Below are 20,518 nucleotides of genomic sequence, written 5' to 3'. Positions count from 1 at the left end.
GGCGTGCATCAGCGCGAGCAGCACCCCCCAGGCAGCACCTCCACAGAGCACTGGCCGGGGAGAGGAAGGTGCTCCTGGGGGGCTTCCCAGCGATGACGAGCACTCTGCCCGGGAGACGCCCCCCGGGGAGCCCAGACCTGAGGCTCACTGCAGGGAGCGCCCTCACCAGAGAGGAGCCAGAGCTAGTTGGGGGGGGGGGGGGCCATCCCCTGCACCTGCCGTGGCCATGCCTCCTCTCTCCACCGCTGGGGACTCTCGGGGGACAGGCAGAAGTGAAAAACCCTGTTTCCCGCAGTGGCTAAGAGGTGATGTCCTTTGTCACCCAAAACAGAGACTGGGTCCTGGAGGCGGGAGCTAAAGTCACTAGGCCGTCGGCAAGGACACAGCTGCAGAACCAAAGCCTTCAGAGTGACGGCGCCCCAGGCATCCGAGCAGGCAGCGTGCAGCAGGACAGCACCCTTGTCACCAACCCGAACCCCTCGCTGTGTGAGTGCAGCACGGGCCCCCCACGAGGGGGCACAGGCCTTGCAGCCCGGCTCTGTGCAGACGGCCTTGGGCCCCGGGGAATCCCACCCCGGAGAGCAGCAGCTCTGCGGTGGCCGGCTGCCTCCCAGAGCGAACGGTGCCGTCCAGGAAGCAGGCCACCAACTAGTGCTTTTCCACTCAACACGTTCAAGGAGCAAATGCATCCGGCACCAACTCAGCTCAGAGTAAACACTGTCCTCAGACGCAGAAACCCACGGAGAAAGCCCTAACCGCTCCCTGCTGGTTTCACTTTCCAAGAAAGAAGAAGTGAGATTCAACCCCTGGTTGGCTCGCCCCCCACTCCCAGGACCACCCTCTTCAATGGCTGTTCCCTAAAGGAGCCCTTCAACTGTCAAGCTGCTACCATTTGTCATGGTAACTCAAACATTTAAGGTAAATGGGACTTCCTTTTTAAAGCCAAACTAAAATAATAAAATTTCATATCCCTGTTTTAAATGGTCTGGGGAAAGTCAAAAGCAAAAACTTAACTGAAACAACCACTTTAGGTTGCATCTAGCAAAAGGCTTCTGTGCAGATACCCGGAAGTTAAAGGTTAAATGTCAGTCTAACATGAATACAGAAATTCTGGGGGTTAAGCAGTTTAAAACCGCTCAATCTGCTGGCCAGCAGGATGCACTCGACACAATGGGAGCAGTACTGTGAAGTCACCGTTTATTTGGGCCCCAAAAGCTACAAGGACAGGCAGCCTCCGCGCTCCTTGGCCTCAGAGGCGGAAGGTGTTGAGCCCAGTCGCTGGCGAAGACTCAAGGTGTCACCCCGTCACTCGCAGCTCAGGAGCTTCCCTGACACGCCGGTCTGGGCACATCAGCAGAGCCCCGCCAAGACAGCACCAGGGAGCGAGCCGCCACCAGGGAGGCCAGGTCACAGACAGCACGAGATCCCAGAGCCACAGTGGCGGGAGGAAAGCCCCGCCCTGAGGAGGCGCGCACAGCGGCCCATCGAGCAGACGCTGCTCGGAACACTTTCCTTGCCTGGCGACTCGGCCACTTCTCACTCATCACAGGCACCCAGAGCAGAGGTCCCGGAAGGGCAGTGGTTTCTGCTGATGGTGGTTTGGTTTTTTTCAACAAAGGCAGGAAGGAAGCAAAGGTTTAATACCTGGGCACAAACTCACTCAGGGCAACGCACCCTGGAGGGAGGAGAGAAGACAAGGCTCAAAACGCAGGGCTGAGCGGCCGTCCCCACTGACGGGCTGGGCCCCGGGGGGTCTGCAACATCCTGTGTGTGCCGCTCACAGAGACACAGCTCCTTCCGCACGCCACCGGGCTCCATGCACTGCTGTTAAACACGCCTCACTGCCGAACGCACAACTAAAACAGTCAGGATGGTAACGTTTATGTTACGTGCTTTTTACCACAACCTTTAATTTTTACAGTTAAGATAGTAAATTTTATATTACATATATTTTATCACAACTATAAATAAATGTTTTTTAAAAAACATTACTCAGAGATGAAGGAAGGAAGGAAGGGAGGGAGGGAGGGAGGAAGGGAGGGAGGAAGAGAGGAAGGAAGAGAGGAAGGAAGGAAGGAAGGAAGGAAGGAAGGAAGGAAGGAAAGAAGGAAGAGAGGGAGGGAGGGAGAAGACATTACTCAGAGTCACACCAATTAGAAAAAACACCTATGAGTCTTAGGTCCAGTCTTCTCATCGACGCCCAGGCAGGGCACTGAGGACAGAAAAGGGCAGACTGAGCCCAAGGCCAAGGCCCAGGTCTCACTGCCCACCTGGCTGCCGGAGCTGGGCCGGGAGGGGGCGTGAGGGTGGAGGAAGGAGTATGTGCAAGAGGTGGGCGGCAGACTCAGCAGATCCGAGTGGGAATGAATGGCCACGTCTGCGCACCCATGTGGCACCAAGAACCCAATTAAAGCAAATTACAACTACCTCAAGGCGGCCCCAGTGACTAACACTTCAGAGCACATCTACCCACTCTACCGGTGCTAGGTGTGACGCCTGGCCTGCGATGCACACGCGATTTCATACGTGATTTACATGCACGACTAAATCGTAAAACACACGAGTCATAAACTCAGTCATTCTGTGTTATAAACAGGCATTCGTTCTCCAAGTAGGTGCTCACAGGAAACTACAAGTTGCCTTCTGACTCCCCAAACTTCCTGGCTACCCAGCCACCTCCCCCTCTCAGTACAAGGTAGAATGGGCCACACTCTGAGGGCAGGGTGGTCAGTGTCTGTCCTGAGGGAAGGAGAGGGGGAGAAGGGAGGGGAGGGGTCTGGGTCCGACATCTCAGGCAGCACCTGCTCTGCTGCTCTCTCCCCCGTAGGTGCCTAGCGCCGAGCAAAGTGCAGGGAAAGAAAGATCCCCACTAAGTCCAAGAACTGTTCACCAAGCACAAAAGCAATACGCACCTGACGTCACACTGTGAAGTGAAAAGCTCAGCTTTCTGACATCTTTCATTCTACTACAAAACGTTCGGAACAAGTGCTGTAGCTCAAAACTAATATGCTAATCTGACTTCAATGAATTAAGTTTAGAAAAAGTGTGCTGACTGCTGGCCTTCCTGACCTAATTGGCTAATCAGACTCCAGAACTGGGGAGAGGAAATGGCAGGGTGGCCCAGCCCCCCAGCTCCCTCCGCAGGTCCAGGTACTGCAGCCCGGGCCCAGCCAGCAGCCCTCCATGCAGCCTCGGAGCCAAACGGGGGGTCCGCCTGGGGACTGCGAGTTCCTGCGCCTTCACGGTAAAGCGCTGAGTGTTTTCTTAGGCAAAAACTTCAACCGTCAGTGTTTAAAGTTGTGACCAGATCTTGGCCACATTCCTGTTTGGAGCCACATTCTTCAGATTCAACCACCAAGAACATTTCTACCATCCTAGAAATTTACAGAGCAACAAGCCTTGTTTTAAAAGGACAAGACACAACTAGCATTCACTCCCTTTGCTCAGACTTTTCTGTGAGCAGAATTCCTTCCCTCCCACAGAGGACTCTGTCTAATTGGCCCTTCTACTTACCTCGGCTGTGCCACAGCTACAAAACCCAAACCAGCACAAACCTCCCGGGAGGTTTCAGAGGTGTGCTTCCCAGGCTGGGACAGCCCTGGCCGGGAGCTCAGCTGGTTAGAGCATCATCCTGACATGCCAAGGTTGCAGGTTCGCTCCCCGGTCAGGGCACATACAAGAATCAACCAATGAATGCATAAATAAGTGGAACAAGAAATTGATGTTTCTCTCTCTTTCTCTCTCCAATAATTTTTTTTTTTTTAAATCCAAAGTCTAGAGCAAAACAGCCAGAAGATGGTCTTGCTGACTTTGGAGCCAGGGCCACCCTACCAGGCGATAAAGCAGTGGGCAAGGCCAATGGGGAGCCGGCAGACAGGCCCGCCGTGCCCGCCTCAGGCTTGTTCCCAGGGAACTGGCGAAGGCAAAGCTCCGGGCCAGATCCTGTCAACCCCGCATCCTGGCCCTCCCAGCAGGACGCCGCTGCTCAGCACAGCACAGATTCAGAGAATCGTGTCCAGTCCAGGAACCTCTACACCAAGGAAGACAGAGAAAGCCCATTACTCCCAAGTGCTTTCCTCCTGCTCACGCTCCCAGGGGTCCCCGCCGTCCGCTGTCCACCAGGGACTCTACTGCAGGGTTGACGCAACTGAAGACGACCTTGGAGGCCCCTGGCCTCACCTCCTACTGCCTCTACCTCCCCTTTCTGCGGGCTTGGATCGCTCCCTTAGCACAAAGGGGAAAGTGGGTTTCCATTCAGGAGAAATGACTTGGAAATTCAGTCCTGCGTTTTAGAATCCAAGGCTTAAATAGTAAAAGCCGAAAGGGATACGGAAAGGACAAATGCAAAAGACCTTTTCTCTTAATAAAAGGTACAGCTGTGCTTTCCATCTTCCCGACATTGGGGAGAAAGCAACTACGACGTACTTTCCGGTGGCGGCAGCACCTCCTGGTGCCGGGGAGGCACCTTTTCCTTCACCAAACAGAGCCGGCGTCTGATTGCCAAGCAGGGCCCCCGGCGGCTCTCACCGCCCGGCGGGCAGATCCCACCAGCCCACAGCTGAGCCTTCAGATGCTTTACGTTCATTTCCCACGAACCTCCCACTGGCTGCTAACACATCGCATTACCTTCCACGGCCTTTATGTAAACCGTCTGTGCTGGGAGGTAACTACTTCAAGGACCTCATTTGTACATGAAAAATTTATCTTATGTTTTCTCATGGTAGAAAGTTGGCCAATGAATCTTAAAAGTTCTGTGGGCTTTAGACTGAATCAAGAGTCAGGAACCTCCACTCTGCATTGATCTCACACGGAGATAAAGAGAGGACCCTGAGAGAACCTGGCTATGATGATCAACTGAAAGCTGCCTCTGTGTCATTCCTTCTTCGCCTACTCTGTCCAAACCTTTGGGAACCCCTGGACCTGCTGAGGTTGGACCCCAACAACATTCATTGTTTAATAACATGCTATTTAGCCTCAAAAAAAAAAAGAGAGGACCCTGTGAGGAACCTGGGGGTGGCCACCGCCGGCCTCCCAGGCTTCCCGGTCAGTCACAGGCAAGAACACGAAAGCAGACAAGTCCAGGCAGAGAGACGGAGTGAACAACGCAGACGGAGCTGTGATTCTACCGTCTTAGACTAAGCTGCCCGGCCGAGCTCGGCTGATAACACAGGATTTGGCCTCTGTCCTACACTTGTCTCTCCACCTAGTTATCCCTCGGTAAGATTTCTGTGTGGGGAAGTGGGAGATGCAGAGACAAGACAATCAGGGCAGCAGCCAACAGGGACTGGGACCCTTACCAAGTAGTTCATCCTCGGGCAACAGGACGGGCTGGGCTTGAAGCATTTCCGACCTGGTTGAAAAAATGGTCGCAAAAGCAGTTGTCCTGACTCACTCTCTGTGGATCCCCCTGTCGGATCCCTTCCGGGGTCCCACCTACCACCCGGCCTCAGAACCGGAGGGAGCCCAGGGAGCCAGGGCTCTGGAGGTGCTTCTCATCCTGAGGAGGCAGAGCCCAGGCCCCTGCCAGCCGGGGCCGTTACAGAGAGAGTCAGCAGTGACCAGAGGGAAACGCAGGCTTCTGTGGGGCAAAATAACTAAAAACACAGCATTTACCTAGAGAGCTAGAAGTTTTTTGATTTTATATACACATATATTTTTTTAATTGACTTCATAGAGGAAGGGGGAGGGAAAGAGAGAAACATCAATGATGAAGGGGAATCATGGATCAGCTGCCTCCTGCACGCCCGCCCTGGGGATCAAGCCCACCACCCGGGCATGTGCCCTGACCAGGAATCGAACCGTGACCTCCTGGTTCATAAGTCGCCGCTCAACCGCTGAGCCACGCCGGCCGGGCTGTCTTGGTTTTTTAATCAAGCTTTCTTCATACTTTCACAATCTACAGATACTCGGTAGCTCAGACTCTCCTTGCACGGGGCTAAGCAGCAGGAAGTCACATGCACAACCTTGACACCAGAGTTTCCACTCCTCACACCACAGGGTTAGTGCAGCTGCGAACTTCAGCAGCAGCTTCTGGACTGTAGGCTCTGGAAACCATTCTAAGTTCATTCTAAGAAGGCGAACTGAAAGTGTGCAAATCTGTTTTTCAAAATACTTGCAACGCATCGGGAGGTCTCAGCTATCTTCTGCTTTTATAGACTAACGACTGAGGATTAAATCTGACACTGACTACGGGTCCCAGGAAGGGACACGGTCTCCCACAGGACCCACGCACCTGTCTGGTCCTGGGTCCTCCCCGAGGCGCATGTCCTGCTGGGTGACTGACTCCGCAGCACCCACTGCAGCGCCGGGGCCCCAGGCCTCTCAACGGTTATGCACGGCGCTTGCGATGGGCCTGACACAGCAGGCTTTAGAGAAACATTTCCACAACATCCCAAAGGAGACGGGGCGTGTTCTACCTCCATCTACCCCTCCACAGGAGAGCAGGGGTCCTGAGCAGCAGAACCGGAAGTGTGGCTGCCTTCTGGGTATAGGACAGGCAAGAGGCCGGCCACCATCGGAGTCCCAGCACTCCAGAGAGCAGAGGACAGCAGGTGCAACAGAGCGATGCAGGGCTTTTAGGCCAACAGGATTGTTTGTTCGTTTGTTTTAGCCCTGGTTAGTGTGGCTCAGTTGGCTGAACGCTGTTCCATGCACCGGAAGGTTGCCAGTTTGATTCCAAGTCAGGGCTCTTGCCCAGGTTGCGGGCGCAATCCCCAATAGGGGTGAGTGTGAGAGGCAGCCGATTGATGTTTCTCTCTCCCTTCCTCTCTCTCTAAAATCAATAAAAACATATTTTTAAAAAGTATCCATTTTTTAAAAATAGAAAAAAATACTTCACAAATCTGTTTGTTTTCAGAAACCTTGTTTTCTAGGTAAATATGGAATAAAATAATACCAGCCGCAACAATGATCAGCAGCAATGAGCACAGATAACTCGGGCAAATGGCAAAATAGATGATCCTCGCTGTTTGTTTCGTTCTTTGGGGAAAGACGCTGGGTGAGTATCACAGGAACACCTGCCTGCTTCTGCGGCGTCTGCTTCCCTTTCCGTTAAGTGCCGAGATCACAAAGCAGCACATTGGCTCTGTCACTCCAACTCCATTCCATTTGTGTTTCATCCTCTTCTCAATTGAAAAACACCATAAAGATGAAAAAGCTTGCTGTTATGTAGAGAATTAGTCTCAAGAAACATGAGCTTCCCTTGATTTTCAATAAAACCTTTCCCCACGAAACTGGGTGTTCCGAGGGCTGGAACAGGCGCGAATTCACGGGGTCCTCGACTCAGGCTGGTTCGGGGCTAGACAGCAGGCCCTGCAGAGCCGTGGACGGAAGCCGCGGGGCTCTCTCATCTTCAGGACCAGCTCGCAGCCTCCTCTCCTGAGGCGCCCTCCTCACCACCGGCAGCTTCTCCTCTCTCCTGGCAGGCCCAGCCTCGGCCACTCGTCCGCGGCACGTGCTCCTAAACACAGAGCCGCAGGGGCCCCAGCAGCACGACCGTGTCCACTCACTCCGCGTCCCACTCACTGCAACAGCCCACCAGCCCTTCACTGGAACAGCTGCTCCACAACTATCTGGTTGGTGAATTAACACAAATCGATATTTTTCCTCAAATGTGCACTATATCCAAGTTCATTCCTCCCCTTGGCTTTACACTTCAAACCCTGCTGGCCCTGCCCAAGGTCAGGCATGAGAATTCCCAGGAAGAGGGAAGCAGGAGACACCACTTTCTGATGCGCTGGCCACCCAAGGCTTGCTTCAAAATGAGTAATGACAAGTTATCCATCTGAACGCATCTAAATAAGCCAATGAATAAATAAATGGGCGAAGGAGGGAACTCTTCTTAGAGTCAGGTAACTAATACGGGACTGATGGCCTTGGCGGCATCATGGGAGCTGAAAGTAAGGGTCGAAGTTTGAGGAGGACCAGGCCTCAAAGGGTCCCCCCATAACTGTTTTTCAAATAAAGGGAAACAGCTACCATCCCGCAGCGAAAACTGCCAGGACCTCCTTAGCCAGAGCCGCTCGGCAGGACAAGCCAGTCTCTCGTGCCTGCTCGGACGGGGCTATCGAAGATGCTATAGACAATGAGGGAATCTGAGCGTGGGCTACAGCGCAGGTCTGACTCCAAGGTGAAAGCCTCCTATTGGGAGATGAACTGTGGTTATGTACGAGAAGGTGCTTATTCTTAGGAAACACACAATTAAGTATTTAGCAATGAAGGGGCATCATGTTTGCCAATTGCTCATAAATGGTTCAGGGGGGTGCACAGAGAGAAAAGAGAATGGCGAAGCAAACAAGGCGAAAGGCAACAAACGCTGACTCAAGGCAAAAGGTATTGAGGAGTTCTTTTATTATACTTGCAATTATTCTGTAAGTTTGAAGTTATATCAAAATTTAAAAGTTACAAAAACAGCCGAAACCGGTTTGGCTCAGTGGATAGAGCGTCGGCCTGCGGACTGAAAGGTCCCGGGTTCGATTCCGGTCAAGGGCATGTACCTTGGTTGCGGGCATATCCCCAATGGGAGATGTGCAGGAGGCAGCTGATCGATGTTTCTCTCTCATCGATGTTTCTAACTCTCTATCTCTCTCCCTTCCTCTCTGTAAAAAAATCAATAAAATATATTTTTTAAAAAAGTTACAAAAACACATGCCATGTAAAATGGAAAGAAAACAGTGGTAAGGAAAAGGCAGTGGGGAGGAGGAGCAGAGCTGTGAGCAGGGGGAGGAGGAGCAGAGCTGTGAGCAGTGGGAGGAGGAGAAGCAGAGCTGTGAGCAGGGGGGAAAGGAGCAGAGCTGTGAGCATGGGGAGGAGGAGGAGGAGCAGAGCTGTGAGCAGGGGGAGGAGGGGAGCACTGTGAACCCTGGCAGCGGTGAAGCCCGCCCCCACTGACCTCTCGCCCAGCACCACCCCAGACTGCATGATTCAAACACAGCCCACCAGGCCCCCAAGCCCTCAGCTTTCTGAGGGGAAATGAGGGTATTTAAAAGCATTGTCCTCCAGAAACACTACACACACAAAATATACAAAAAAGGACTTTGTTTTTAAAAGTGCCTTGGGTCACAAAGGAAGAAAATGTCAGACGCTGGGGCCTGAAATTACGACACTGGGCTCTGTTTGCTTAAGATTAAAAATAGTTTCATCTCCCTTCCCAGGAACCTTGCTTCTCGGAGGAAAGGCCATCACCGCGTCGAGGGCCCAGCTGCACAGATGCGGGCGGGCGAGGCGGGCTCCCAGCGTCAGGCTCACGGTCACCATTCGGCAGACGCACGGGAAGCCTCAGCCGGGCCGCCCGCACAGAGGGCAGCACCCTGCCTCCTTCCTCAGCCCAAGCAACTTCGGGACATAGAAGAGCAAACACCTGCATCTACTCGGCTTCGAAAGCGCGTAGGTAGAACAGAAATGACATTTTAAATGTGTGAAACAACAGCCCAACTAAAACAGCACCGGCACATGTTCTGTGCCCAGCACTAGGGAAGGCCAGGGAACCCCGGTTCCTCCATGACACCTCTTCTCAGGGCAATTCCCATCCGCAGGGCACTGCTCACTATACGACAAAGGGCCAGGCCAGCCATGAGCACAGCCCTGTACCCCACATCCTCACAGCAACAGGGGGTCAGGCAGCGGCTCTGTCTCTCTACCAGGCACAGGCTTAGGCTGCCCCTCAAATTCTGGGGTCAACAGGGTGGGCTACACACAGAAAGCTGCGGCATGCTGACCAGTTCCTGGACCTGGAGCTGAGCCTGCCCTCACCCTGACCTCCACATACCCATACCCTCAGCCCCGGCCCGCATGGCAGCAGCACCGGCAGCGGACACGCCTCCCTGCACCCGGAGCGGGGAGGCCATGACCACGGCCTGCAGAGCCTCCCTCCACTCACCAAGCCCCCCCGGCCTGATGGCGCACAGGGGAGACTAGCCTCCGCCTACACCCTCCCCTCCTCCATGTCCTCACTGCAGGGGCTGTGCCCTCAATGGAGAAGCAGGAAACTCCTCTAAAATAGCTCTCAAACAAGAGAAAATGTGTAAAACACAATCTTCTTAGGACACGTGAGGCCACCATTCAGTCCGGACCAACCCGTCCCGGGTGAGGACCAAGCAGGACAGGAGTCCCTCAGCCTCCAGCAACCTTCCTCCTAACGGAACAGCTGGTCCATGTGGCCCCACAGGAGCCTCTAGTCTCCCCCTCACTGCCCGCACACAGTACCCCCTTGCCTCCTACCCCTCCAGCTGAGCAAACCCAGCCAAGCCCCTCCCCTTTCCAAGGCGCACCCTTTGTGCACCCAAATGTCAGCTGGGCTTTGAAAATGATCTAGCGCTGCCTGTCAGCTCTCCCAGGTCCTCACCTTCACTCCTCACAGCACCCTCGGAGGTAGGTCTAGCCCCGCCCCCACTCCCCTTACGATGAATCAGAGGCACACAGTCTGCCTGTGGTCACTCGCCAGGGACTGGGTGTCAGCTGACAGTCCCCTCCAGAATCCACAGGTTACCCTAGCTCAGAAAGCTGCTTAATAGTCATTATTTAATTTTAAACACTTCCTAGATCAAATTCCTTTTTTCTTTAACTTTTCCGATTCTAAACATAGATTCATTAGCTTACTAATGCATGTAAAGCACTTAGAAAAGGACCTGACACAAACATTGAAAATATATATAGACAAGCCCGGCCAGTTTGGCTCAGTGGAGAAAGTGTCGGCCTGTGGACTGAAGGGTCCTGGGTTCAATTCCAGTCAAAGGCACATGCTTGGCTTGTGGGCTTGATCCCCAGTACAGGACGTGCAGGAGGGAGCCGGTCAATGATTCTCTCTCATCACTGATGTTTCTCTCTCTCTCTCCCTCTCCCTTCCTGAGACCAATAAAAATATATTAATAAATAAATAAGATATATATACACAAAACACAAACAGTCTTAATTCAGTCACCTCTGACTCTTACTAGTGTCACATTTCTGTGCTTCAGACAACCTACATGAGCGGACTAGCTGGGACCATGGACATCACTATGTACACCTCTGTGTGTCCTGCTTTCTCCCCCCGACCCCCGACCCCCGACTCCAAGCTGCAATAAGCCGGCCAAGGTCCATCAGGAGCGGGAGCGGCTGTAACAGAAACGGACTTGCCTCCAGTGGGGCTTCTTCTGCGGGACTGAGCATCAGCTCCGCCCAGGGGCCTCCTCCGGACTCCCAGCCGGGGCTCTGCTTCCCTCCACCCCATCAGAGGATCTGGATCTGGAGGCGCATTTAGCTTTGTCTCAAGCTTCCCTCGTGGCCACCTGTCATTTCTTATCTGATAACAAACAGCTCTACCCTCACTTGCCTCTACCACAGAGTCAGAGACCAAATGCCTTTTACAATCTGGAAATCACCTGAAGCCTCCTCCACCGAAACTGACGAAACCCACGGGCAGCTCCCCCTCAACAGAGAATAAAAACTGCAGTGTCTTCATCATCAGAGGGTCTTCATCATCAGAGGCTGGAACCCAAATTGTCTTTTTTTTTTTTAATCCTCACCTGAGGACATGTTTTATTGATTGGGAGGGGGAAGAGGAAGGGGGGGGAGGGGGAAACATCGATGTGAGAAACTTTAAACCAGTGGTTCTCAACCTGTGGGTCGCGACCCCTTTGGTGGTCGAACGACCCTTTCCCAGGGGTCACCTAAGACCATCCTTCATATCAGATATTTACATGACGATTCATAACAGTAGCAACATTCCAGTTATGAAGTAGCAACGAAAATAATGTTATGGTTGGATCACAGCATGAGGATCTGTATTTAAAGGGCCAGAAGGTTGAGAACCGCTGCTTTACATGGTTCCCAATTTCTGTCCTTACGACAGTTCTTCCTGCTCAGAATGTGGGTCCTCACCCGAGCCCGTGCTGACGTGGCCCTGGAGGAGACAAGGGAGCCCCACACGGGCCAGGTTTCCAGGGAGGGTGCTGACTTCAGAGCAAGGGTCCGACGTCCCATATTAAGTTCACTCTATGAACAACAGGAAAACCACTTAAGATTCCTGCTCTAAGGAGTTCCAACCCTGCAGCTCAGCTCCATCACAGGCCCAGGAACAGCACTGCCACTGCCCCTTCAACCAGAGCCCGCGCTCCGGGGCTCAGGGTAATGCATCTGGGGGCCGGCAGGTCAGTTATTCTAAGTGACTAGCCAGGAAGCCCTGCGGTCACATGAGGCAGGCACTGCTGTTAATAACTAAACAGAAATAAACATTAAAAAAAGGCACGTCCTGTCAGTCAACTCCCATGGCCACGCTGGCGGCCGGTCCCTGCTCCTACTTCACTGGTGCTTGCGGCTGAAGAAAACCAACCGGCACCAGAGGGGCCCCTCAAACCCCCGGACAGGGGCGTCCTGTGAGCTCAGGCCTCCATCCTCCAGCGACGACAGCCCTTTCTCACCCGACAGCAGCCAGCGCTCCCAGGCGCACCCCCCAGGAGCCCCCAGGGCACCAAAGCGCCCCAGGCGGGCCAGCAGTGGAGACAGAGCTGCTTTCGGGAGGGACCAGTGAGCTCATGTCCAGGTCTGTTTGCTTTTAATAAAATGCTTGGCACGCATAAGGAATTTATCACGCATGTAATTATAAAGCACAACCAAAACAGCCCTGAACCCATCACTCAACCCAAGAAATCTGTCCAGCCTCTAGTAACTCTCATACTCTTAGTTCCCCCGGAAGGAGAAGGACAGCTGTGGTAACAACAGGTTCAATGGCGGAGCGGCGAGGCACGGACCAGAGTGGCTCCTGGGAGGACATTCTGTCCCCATGTCCCTGAGGCAGAGAGATCAGGGCTTCACTTCAGGACGAGAGGGGTCCCGGGGACTCAGTACCTCAGACAGGTTCCTTCCTTGGGCCACAGTTCTACTGATGAGGGTATTCAGTGGCTTCCCCTACCTGGAGAATATTCTAGCATTTCACATGTTTCAAAGAATACTATTGTTGCCCTAGCTGGTTTGGCTCAGTGGATAGAGCATCGGCCTGTGGACTGAAGGGTCCCGGGTTCGATTCTGGTCAAGGGCACATGCCTGGGTTGCAGGCTTGATCCCCAGTGTGGGGCATGCAGGAGGCAGCCAATCAATGATTCTCTCTCATCATTGATGTTTCTATCTCTCCCTCTCTGAGATCAATAAAAATATATATTTAAAAAAAGAATACTATTGTTGACTAAGGCCCAAATGATTCTTTCTCATCTTTACTGAGATATAGTTGAAGGCCAAAATACATTTAAAAAACAAGACCTCAAAGTCCAATTTCACAGTCACACACACAAGCACAGTCCTCTGCTCCCCAGGGGGTTCAGAGCATAGACAAGCTGGGAGGGAGCGCCCAGCCTCCCGGGCCCACGAGCTCCTCGGCCCCCTCGGGGCGGCAGGCCTGCCTCCCCAAATACGCCACAGACCTGCTGAGAGCGAGCTCAGGCCCGCCAAGGGGTCCACAGGATGCTCCCCAAGACATGACAACATCGGGCACACGGAGCAGGAGCCATCCTCCAAGCACTCCGAGCAGCAGCGCAGCATGAGGAGGGACTGTGTGCCCTGCTGGACCCCCAACACCAGGAACCACAGCGGACAGAGGCCACCGCAGGCCTGAAGCAGGGCTGTGCCACAATGGGCCCCATTCTCCCTGGAAGCTCAGGGCAGGAGGGAGGGAGGCCAGGACATTCCTTCACCCCCTCCCACGGAGGGAAAGGGCACGGGAGGCTGCGTCAGCAGCAGCATGAGCAGCCATTTTCCTCCCCAGCTGCGGGATCAAAAGGAGCCCCTCCCCTCCTCAAACACCAGCCTGGAGCCCCGAGGGCCATCCATTCAATCGGGCGGTTCCTCGGCCTGTGCAGGAGTCTCCTCTCTGCTCAGCACTGCCCGGCCAGAGGGAAAAACCTCAGGGCGCTGAGGGGCGTGGACACCACAGGCCCCGCCAGCCCAGGGCTGGAACTGCGAGCAGAAAAGGCCTTTTCCTGCGAAGGTTCCTCCCCGGCACGGCGCCAAGGAGCCCAGCACTGTTTAAGCTACTTTCCAAGCTGGGAAACGCACATGTTCAGACGGCAAACACAGTGTTCAAGTCTATACTGCTGACCCTTCCCCAGGTAAGCAGAAGCAACAGCTGGCAGCATAAACCCAGAGGAGAGCAAGTCCGGGAATCCTACTGTTATCTATTTGTGACTTTAATGAATTCTATTTTTAGACCTTTAATAAAGAGCTTCTTTTCTAGTCTCCTCCTACCAAATGTCTCTACTCAGGCAATTCAATCTTGGCAACACAGCTCAAAAGTCTAAATATGTGAGACACTTATTGCCCTGGCCGATGTGGCTCAGTTGGTTGTCGTCCCGGGCACCAAAAGGTCACCGGCGGTTAGATTCCCGGTCAGGGCACATTCCCGGGTTTCGAGTTTAAGCCCCCATCAAAGTGCGTGCAGGAGGCACCTGATTCTCTCTCTCCCCTCCTCTCTCTCTAAAATCAATAAAAATATAAGAAAAGAAAAATGTGAGACACTTACTGAGACATGCTTAACAAACAGGTAGAGCCAAGTTCTCCACACCTCCTCATTTGCCCAGGAGCCAGAATCCCATTTGCCCAGCAGCCCTGCTCAAGGGCTATCCTGAGGCAGGTCTCCAGTATTTGAAGGTGCGGTAAGCGAGGCTCCCTGAGGTCAGGGCAGATCCAATGCCAGGACAGCCGACCAGCTGAGCAGGAGTACGCACAGGCACGTACGGGGATGAGGGGCCGCCTCATTCCATAGTAAACAAGTGCTCGGAAAACGGATGGTGTCCCAGGTTCTGCTTAAAAGCCAAGCAAAGAGGAAACACTATTTGGAATTCCATTACTGACTATATCCTTTTTCTTAAAAAAAAAAAAAAAAAAAAAAGGCTAGAGAATCAACCCAGCCCTAAAGAACAAGTGAGCTAACTAAGAGGCATTTATGTCAACTAGGACAGAGCTGGCTCCCTTCTGCCATGGATGGTGCTGGGAAGCCTCAGTAATCCCAGACCCCCCCACCCAGAATGCCTAAGGGAGACGCTCCCAGCACAGGGGTTAAAGCCGACATGCCCGACCTTGCAAAACCAAACATCTCCAATTCCACTAACTCAGAAAGGACTGTCAGAGGTGCTCCTTGTTTGTAGATCCCCAAACTCCATCCACAGAAACTCAACGCCCACAGAAATGAAGAGCGAATGTCAAAACTGAGGCCAAGCTGGGCCCTGGACACTCTTCTCTGAATATGACACATCCTTCCAAGTGCTTCACTCCCCCTCGAGCTCCCTTCCCCTCAACTGGCACCTGCGCCTGGACTCAGGGCACCGAGGACTGTGACTGCCTCAGGTAGGATGACTCTGTGGCCACCCCCCCCCCCCCCCATGGCTGGGAACATGGAGTCTGGGCCTCTATGTGGCTATAAAAATTGCACACCCATGCAAGTCACAGAAAAGGACTAGAAGAATGTACCCAGTGCTTAAGAGTAACAATCAGTACAAACCTGCCTGACATTAGAGGGTGTGCTCCTGCAAAGGGTAAGTCACGTCTCACTTTTTCAAAAGCTTTGTATTTAACATTATGGTGATAAGAAAAAGATTCCAAAAAAGAAAAAGATTCCAGAAACTTCATGCACAAAGATGTGAACTGCAGCATTACCTATTATAACCACAGTTAGAGACACTTATTCATTTAAGAACCGGGGACAGGTTAACCACAAAAAAATGGGGTATTTATAGGGCAACGTTCATGCTATAAGGCTAGGAGGGAAAAAGAGAATATAAATTAAATCGATACTCTAACCTAAACTTGGTGAAAGTGCTGCCCAAGGGCCATCCCTGGCGGACACCCAGGAATCAGGGAATAACGGTGCTCCTGGGGCGGAGAAGCGAGGACCAAGGGATTGGGTAGAATCAAGATCTCTTTCCCTTGTATAAGCCTTTTGAACTTTTTGAGTTCGTACCATGTGTTGGCATTTCCTATTTAAAGAATAAAATTGGGGGAACAAGGGATTTTCCCTTTTCTTTCTACTATCCTGCATTTCTCTTTTAAATATCTGTATTATTTGATACACCTTCTTCCCACTATAGCGCTAACGTTCCATGGAAAATCATGCCGCCAAGTCTGTGTTTACGGCATCATCGTTCTCGTGAGAACCCCTTTTCAGGTGCCTTACCTCCCGTCCTGGGCGAGGCTGCTCCACAAGCCGTGTCTCCCTGGGCGGAGGCCCTGAAGGAAAGAAGGAAGCGGTATTGGTGACTGCCCACAACCCAGATGGAATCGCACCACAATGACCGACTCCAAAGGAAGTGGCAATGCCACTCAGTCCCCTGCCCACACCACCCATTAGTCACCTTCTGTGTCAAAGGGTGACAAAGGAAATGAATGTTTTCTATAGAGTCAATCCAGGGCCAAAAATTATAAACAATTTCAAAACGTAAAATGAATTACAATGTCTAAAAGTTAGGCAGTGGCATTTGAAGAAACAATGAGCTCGAGAAGGCATAAATGAGAAAGGACAACCGCACCACTATTAAATGTACCCTGATGTGTAGGATAAAGACATTTCAGTCATAAAGGTGACTTTTTAATACTTGGCTGATGGGTCATTAGAATCCTGCTTTTGAAATGTAAGTATAAATTAAGTCAACATACTGCTAAGGTTCCTGCAGATTTACTTCACGCCAACAGAGAGCCCAGAACAAACTTCACCGACTCAGCCACCCTCGGTTCATGGTACTGTACCACTGCAGCCCACCCACCTGTCCACCCGGACCCGGAGCAAGGCTAGGAAATTGCTTAGCTCTCAAACCTAAGAAAGAGGAAAATAAGAAACCCTATTCATTGAGGTTAAATTAAGCCCTCTGGGGTGTAATTTTGTAAACTACTCTAAAACCCTATTTATAGAAATGGCTGTCTGAGCAGTATTACTAATGATCAGAGAGCAGGGGGCGGTCAAAGGCAAGGCAGGTTACAGCAAAACTGCGTTCAATTCACACCCAAAGGGGCGCTCTCACCTTCCCCTTCCCCTTCCCCTCTTCTTCCCCCACAGGCCAGCGTCTCCTCAACTCTCAAGGGCCCCATGAGACTTGCCACCAGAGGAGCAATGGCCCCCAAGGCCCCTTTCTGACTCTCCAGTGAGCTGCAGCAGCCCGGCCCTAGCTCACTTCTTTCCACAACTTTCTAGAAACCAATGCTGCCCCCCCAGGCTCTCCTGTTGCTTCTTCTATCCTAAGCCCCTCTTTGTTTCACTGTCCCCGGCTTTCATAAATGAGCTTTAAAAAAATGAATACCCAAGGCATACTGGGAAGTGACCAGATTAATCCTGTATATTCAAAACCGCCATCACCTACTCCAGGCCTGGAGTCAGGTGAGAAAGGTGGGGCTTCAGAAGCAGCATGACACGGGCAAAGGCACAGACAACGCTCCTGAACGTGGAGGAGGGAGAACACCTCACTCCAGCCCTGGCCTGGCAGCTCCGCTGGTTAGAGCGCCCTCGTCCCCATACACCAAGGCTGTGTGGGTCTGATCCCCAGGCAGGGCACATACAAGAATCAATGCAGAAATAAATGCAACAACAAATGGGTGTTTTTCTCTTTCTCTCTCCTGTCCTCCTCTTTCTCTCCAAAATCAATAAATTTAAAAAAAAAAAAAGGTTCTCTGTTCCTACATTAACTACAAACTCCTCCATGTGGCATCCTGGCTCCAACCCAGCCGCCAGAGCACACAGAAAAGGTGCCCCGTCCTCCCCTCCCACCCCTGGCCTCCGCTCACCTCTTTCCCTCCACAGGGTGGTGACCTTCCTGCCACCACCCCGTCACCAATCAAGCCATGACCCTTCTTGACGCCCCGGCTCAGAAGCACTGCTCCCCTAAAGTCTGCCCCCAGCCTCGGACCCGCACGCCGTGGCTCACTCCAGCCTGGTGCCCAGAGCAAGTGGCACAGGCCCCAGAAAGGCTCTGACGAGCCCTCATTTCTGAGAATGGTCCCTCATGGCATGTGCCTGGAGTCCTGGCATTCTGCCACCACCAGAAACCTGGGCTTGGTCTTCGCCCGAGAAGCACCCATCCCAGGCCATTATCATCAGTTTGTTGCAACACAAACGCAGATGGGCAGAGCCAAATGCTCAAGTGAGCTCGAATCCCCCTCCGCCACGGATGACAGTCTACAGCCTCGGGGACATTCCTTCATCTGCGACTCAGTTTCCTCAGCTAATGTAAACGAGGCCCATAAGCATCAGCAATGGTGCACGTAGAGCAGAAACACCAGCGGCCGCCAACTGGGGCTGTGCAGGGCCATGGCATTACTGACGAGAAGCAGGAAAGGCTGGAATAATGGGGGAGGGGGGGGTAAAGAATTGAGCATGCTCCTCTGCCTCAGGATGAACACACACCTACTCACCTACTCTCACAGGTCAATACACCAGCCCTGGCCAACAGGAAATGGAACCCCCCAAGTTCAAGTGACCGAGAAAGTTTTGGTTTTTTAAATATATTTTATCGATTTTTTACAGAGAGGAAGGGAGAGGAATAGAGAGTTAGAAACATCGACGACAGAGAAACATCGGTCAGCTGCCTCCTGCACACTCCCTACTGGGGATGTGCCCGCAACCAAGGTACAGGCCCCTGACCGGAATCGAACCTGGGACCCTTCAGTCCCCAGGCCGACGCTCTATCCACTGAGCCAAACCGGTTAGGGCCGAGAAAGTTTTTAACAACCAACCGCCCTGCCTCTCCTGTCCTAAACAGCAGAGTCCAAGTGGCCCCAGGGTCCCTCCCAACCCCATCACTTTCCATGTTTCACCTGCAAAGGAAGTGGTTAAAATTCTTGGTCATGCTTAGGCTTCTGACCCACACATTCCTGAATACAGGCCCCTCCCCTGCAACAGCTTGGCATCCCCTCGGCTCAACCTTTTCAGCCTCTTCTCAGAGGGCTCCTCCCCCTCCCCTCCCCTCCATTGGCTGACCTGACACCAGGTCCCGACCCTCTCCCCTCCCTGCACACTACCTCCTGGCCGCCAGCAAGATCTTTCTCAACCCAAGTGTGGCCATGCCTCTTCACTGGCTACAGCCTCCCAGCTCCTGCACCCTGAACATGAAGTCTGACCTCCTCAGCACAGGAAAGGCCCAGGCTCCCAACTGTCCAGCTGGAGGACTCACAGGTGCTATTTTAGGCGCTCGTGAGCGTGCAGTTCCCTGTGCCCGACCTTGCTGTTCCCCAGCTAATGCCTGCTGGCCCTGCAGGCCTCCGCTCAGGAATTCCCCCCATCCTCAGGCTCCCACAGCGCCATGGCAGCACCCTGAGTGGGCAGACACCTCCAATCAGAGCTTCCCTCACCCCCACAGCCCTCAAACCGAGCTCCCTCAGGGCAGAGCCAGCCTCTGTTCCGTGGGTGCCCTGGACCCACCACAAAAGTTGGCAGGCAGTAAAGCCAAATGCCTGTTAAGTGAATGGATGTCTACGCCAAGTTAAATGTTCAGAACAGTGAAGACTTGCCCTCTGCCTCCTTCGACAGAAGCCCATAGCCGCACAGCTTCCGTGCCCGCTGCCCATAGAAGACGCCCGTAAGGAGCCATACCGTACCCCACAGGCCGTGAGAGTCACACCAGGCATCCAACCCCTCCTCAAACCTGATCTCTGCGAGAAACGGCTCCGCCGCCTTCTTCCAGCATCAGGCCGTGGGCTCTCACTCCAAGGCAAACAGAACAAAGTCCTATTCAACTTCTCCACGGTTCACCTATAGCGTTTATGCCTCCCAGGTTGAATTTTTTTTTAACGTTTTTAGATTGTACAGACAGGGAGGGAGAGAAACATTGATGTGGGAAACATCGATCAGCCGCCTCCCGTACACACCCGGACCCGGGATCAAACCCTCAACCTGGGCATGTGCCCCAACAGGGAATGGGACCAGCGACCCTTCTGTGCGGGGGAGGAAGCACTGAACCACACCAGCCCGGGCGGTGGCATTTTTTTTTTTAAATGGACATTCCAAAAGCGTCATGTCACTGAACACTTAGGCATAGGACGGACCGATAAAGTTACTAAGTCCCATCTACACCCGAGTCCAGAACACCTGGTCACACGTCCAGCTCTCTACCTGGACTTCCGTTCTATAAACTCCAGCCTCACTGCCGGCCTCGGCTCCAGGCAGGAGGCACTCCCACCCGCTCGTGGAGGGGACCCCAGGCGGGGCTCCCAAGTGAGAACTCCCAGCTCTCAACGGGGGTGCCCGGGGTGCCCCGCGCTGCTCCCACCAGGGCAACGCTTCCGGCCACGATTAAAGCCGATTCCGAAGTCGGTTTACAAACCCAACATGTGGTCCCGGAGGCTACAAGGCGCGTTCTACACGCGCAGCTGAGGTATGAAGTCAACTTGGAATGGATGGCACAAGGGCTTCCAGCCCGGAGAGCCTGTCCTCCGGAGACATTGCCCAAACGCGCCCGCGGGGAGCTGGGTTCCCACCGAGTGAAAGGTGAACAGGCAGCCGCCTCCCGAGGAGTTCGCGTGTGCGCTCGGGTGGGGGTGGGGGTGACCCCTGGGCTCCGGGCAACCCGGG

General features: G+C 53.2%; 1 protein-coding gene and 1 long non-coding RNA gene across 6 annotated transcripts in view; one reads left to right on the top strand and one right to left on the bottom strand.

Moving 5' to 3' along the window:
* Positions 1 to 10,633, top strand: part of LOC106725964 — a 17,600-nt gene extending 6,967 nt beyond the window's left edge. The window contains exons 2-3 of the long non-coding RNA XR_001361978.1: positions 8,039 to 8,044; positions 10,246 to 10,633. This is a non-coding gene — a long non-coding RNA (uncharacterized LOC106725964). The remainder of the gene's footprint in view (positions 1 to 8,038; positions 8,045 to 10,245) is intronic.
* Positions 1 to 20,518, bottom strand: part of DAG1 (dystroglycan 1 (dystrophin-associated glycoprotein 1)) — a 49,994-nt gene that overhangs the window by 21,818 nt on the left and 7,658 nt on the right. For 2 of the 5 annotated variants that reach the window (XM_005865372.2, XM_005865375.2), the window contains exon 2: positions 16,139 to 16,191. In XM_005865372.2, coding sequence (XP_005865434.1) covers positions 16,139 to 16,191 — 53 coding nt within the window. Of the gene's footprint in view, positions 1 to 14,488; positions 14,772 to 16,138; positions 16,192 to 18,969; positions 19,667 to 20,518 lie in introns of those variants that run through there. The other 3 variants (XM_014538958.1, XM_005865374.2, XM_005865373.2) reach the window with 3 other exon arrangements.

Source organism: Myotis brandtii, unplaced genomic scaffold (assembly GCF_000412655.1).
Source record: "Myotis brandtii unplaced genomic scaffold, ASM41265v1 scaffold207, whole genome shotgun sequence".
Lineage (NCBI taxonomy): Eukaryota > Metazoa > Chordata > Mammalia > Chiroptera > Vespertilionidae > Myotis > Myotis brandtii.
The sequence above is the reverse complement of the archived record's forward strand: the minus strand, read 5'-3'. Positions and strand labels throughout refer to the sequence as shown.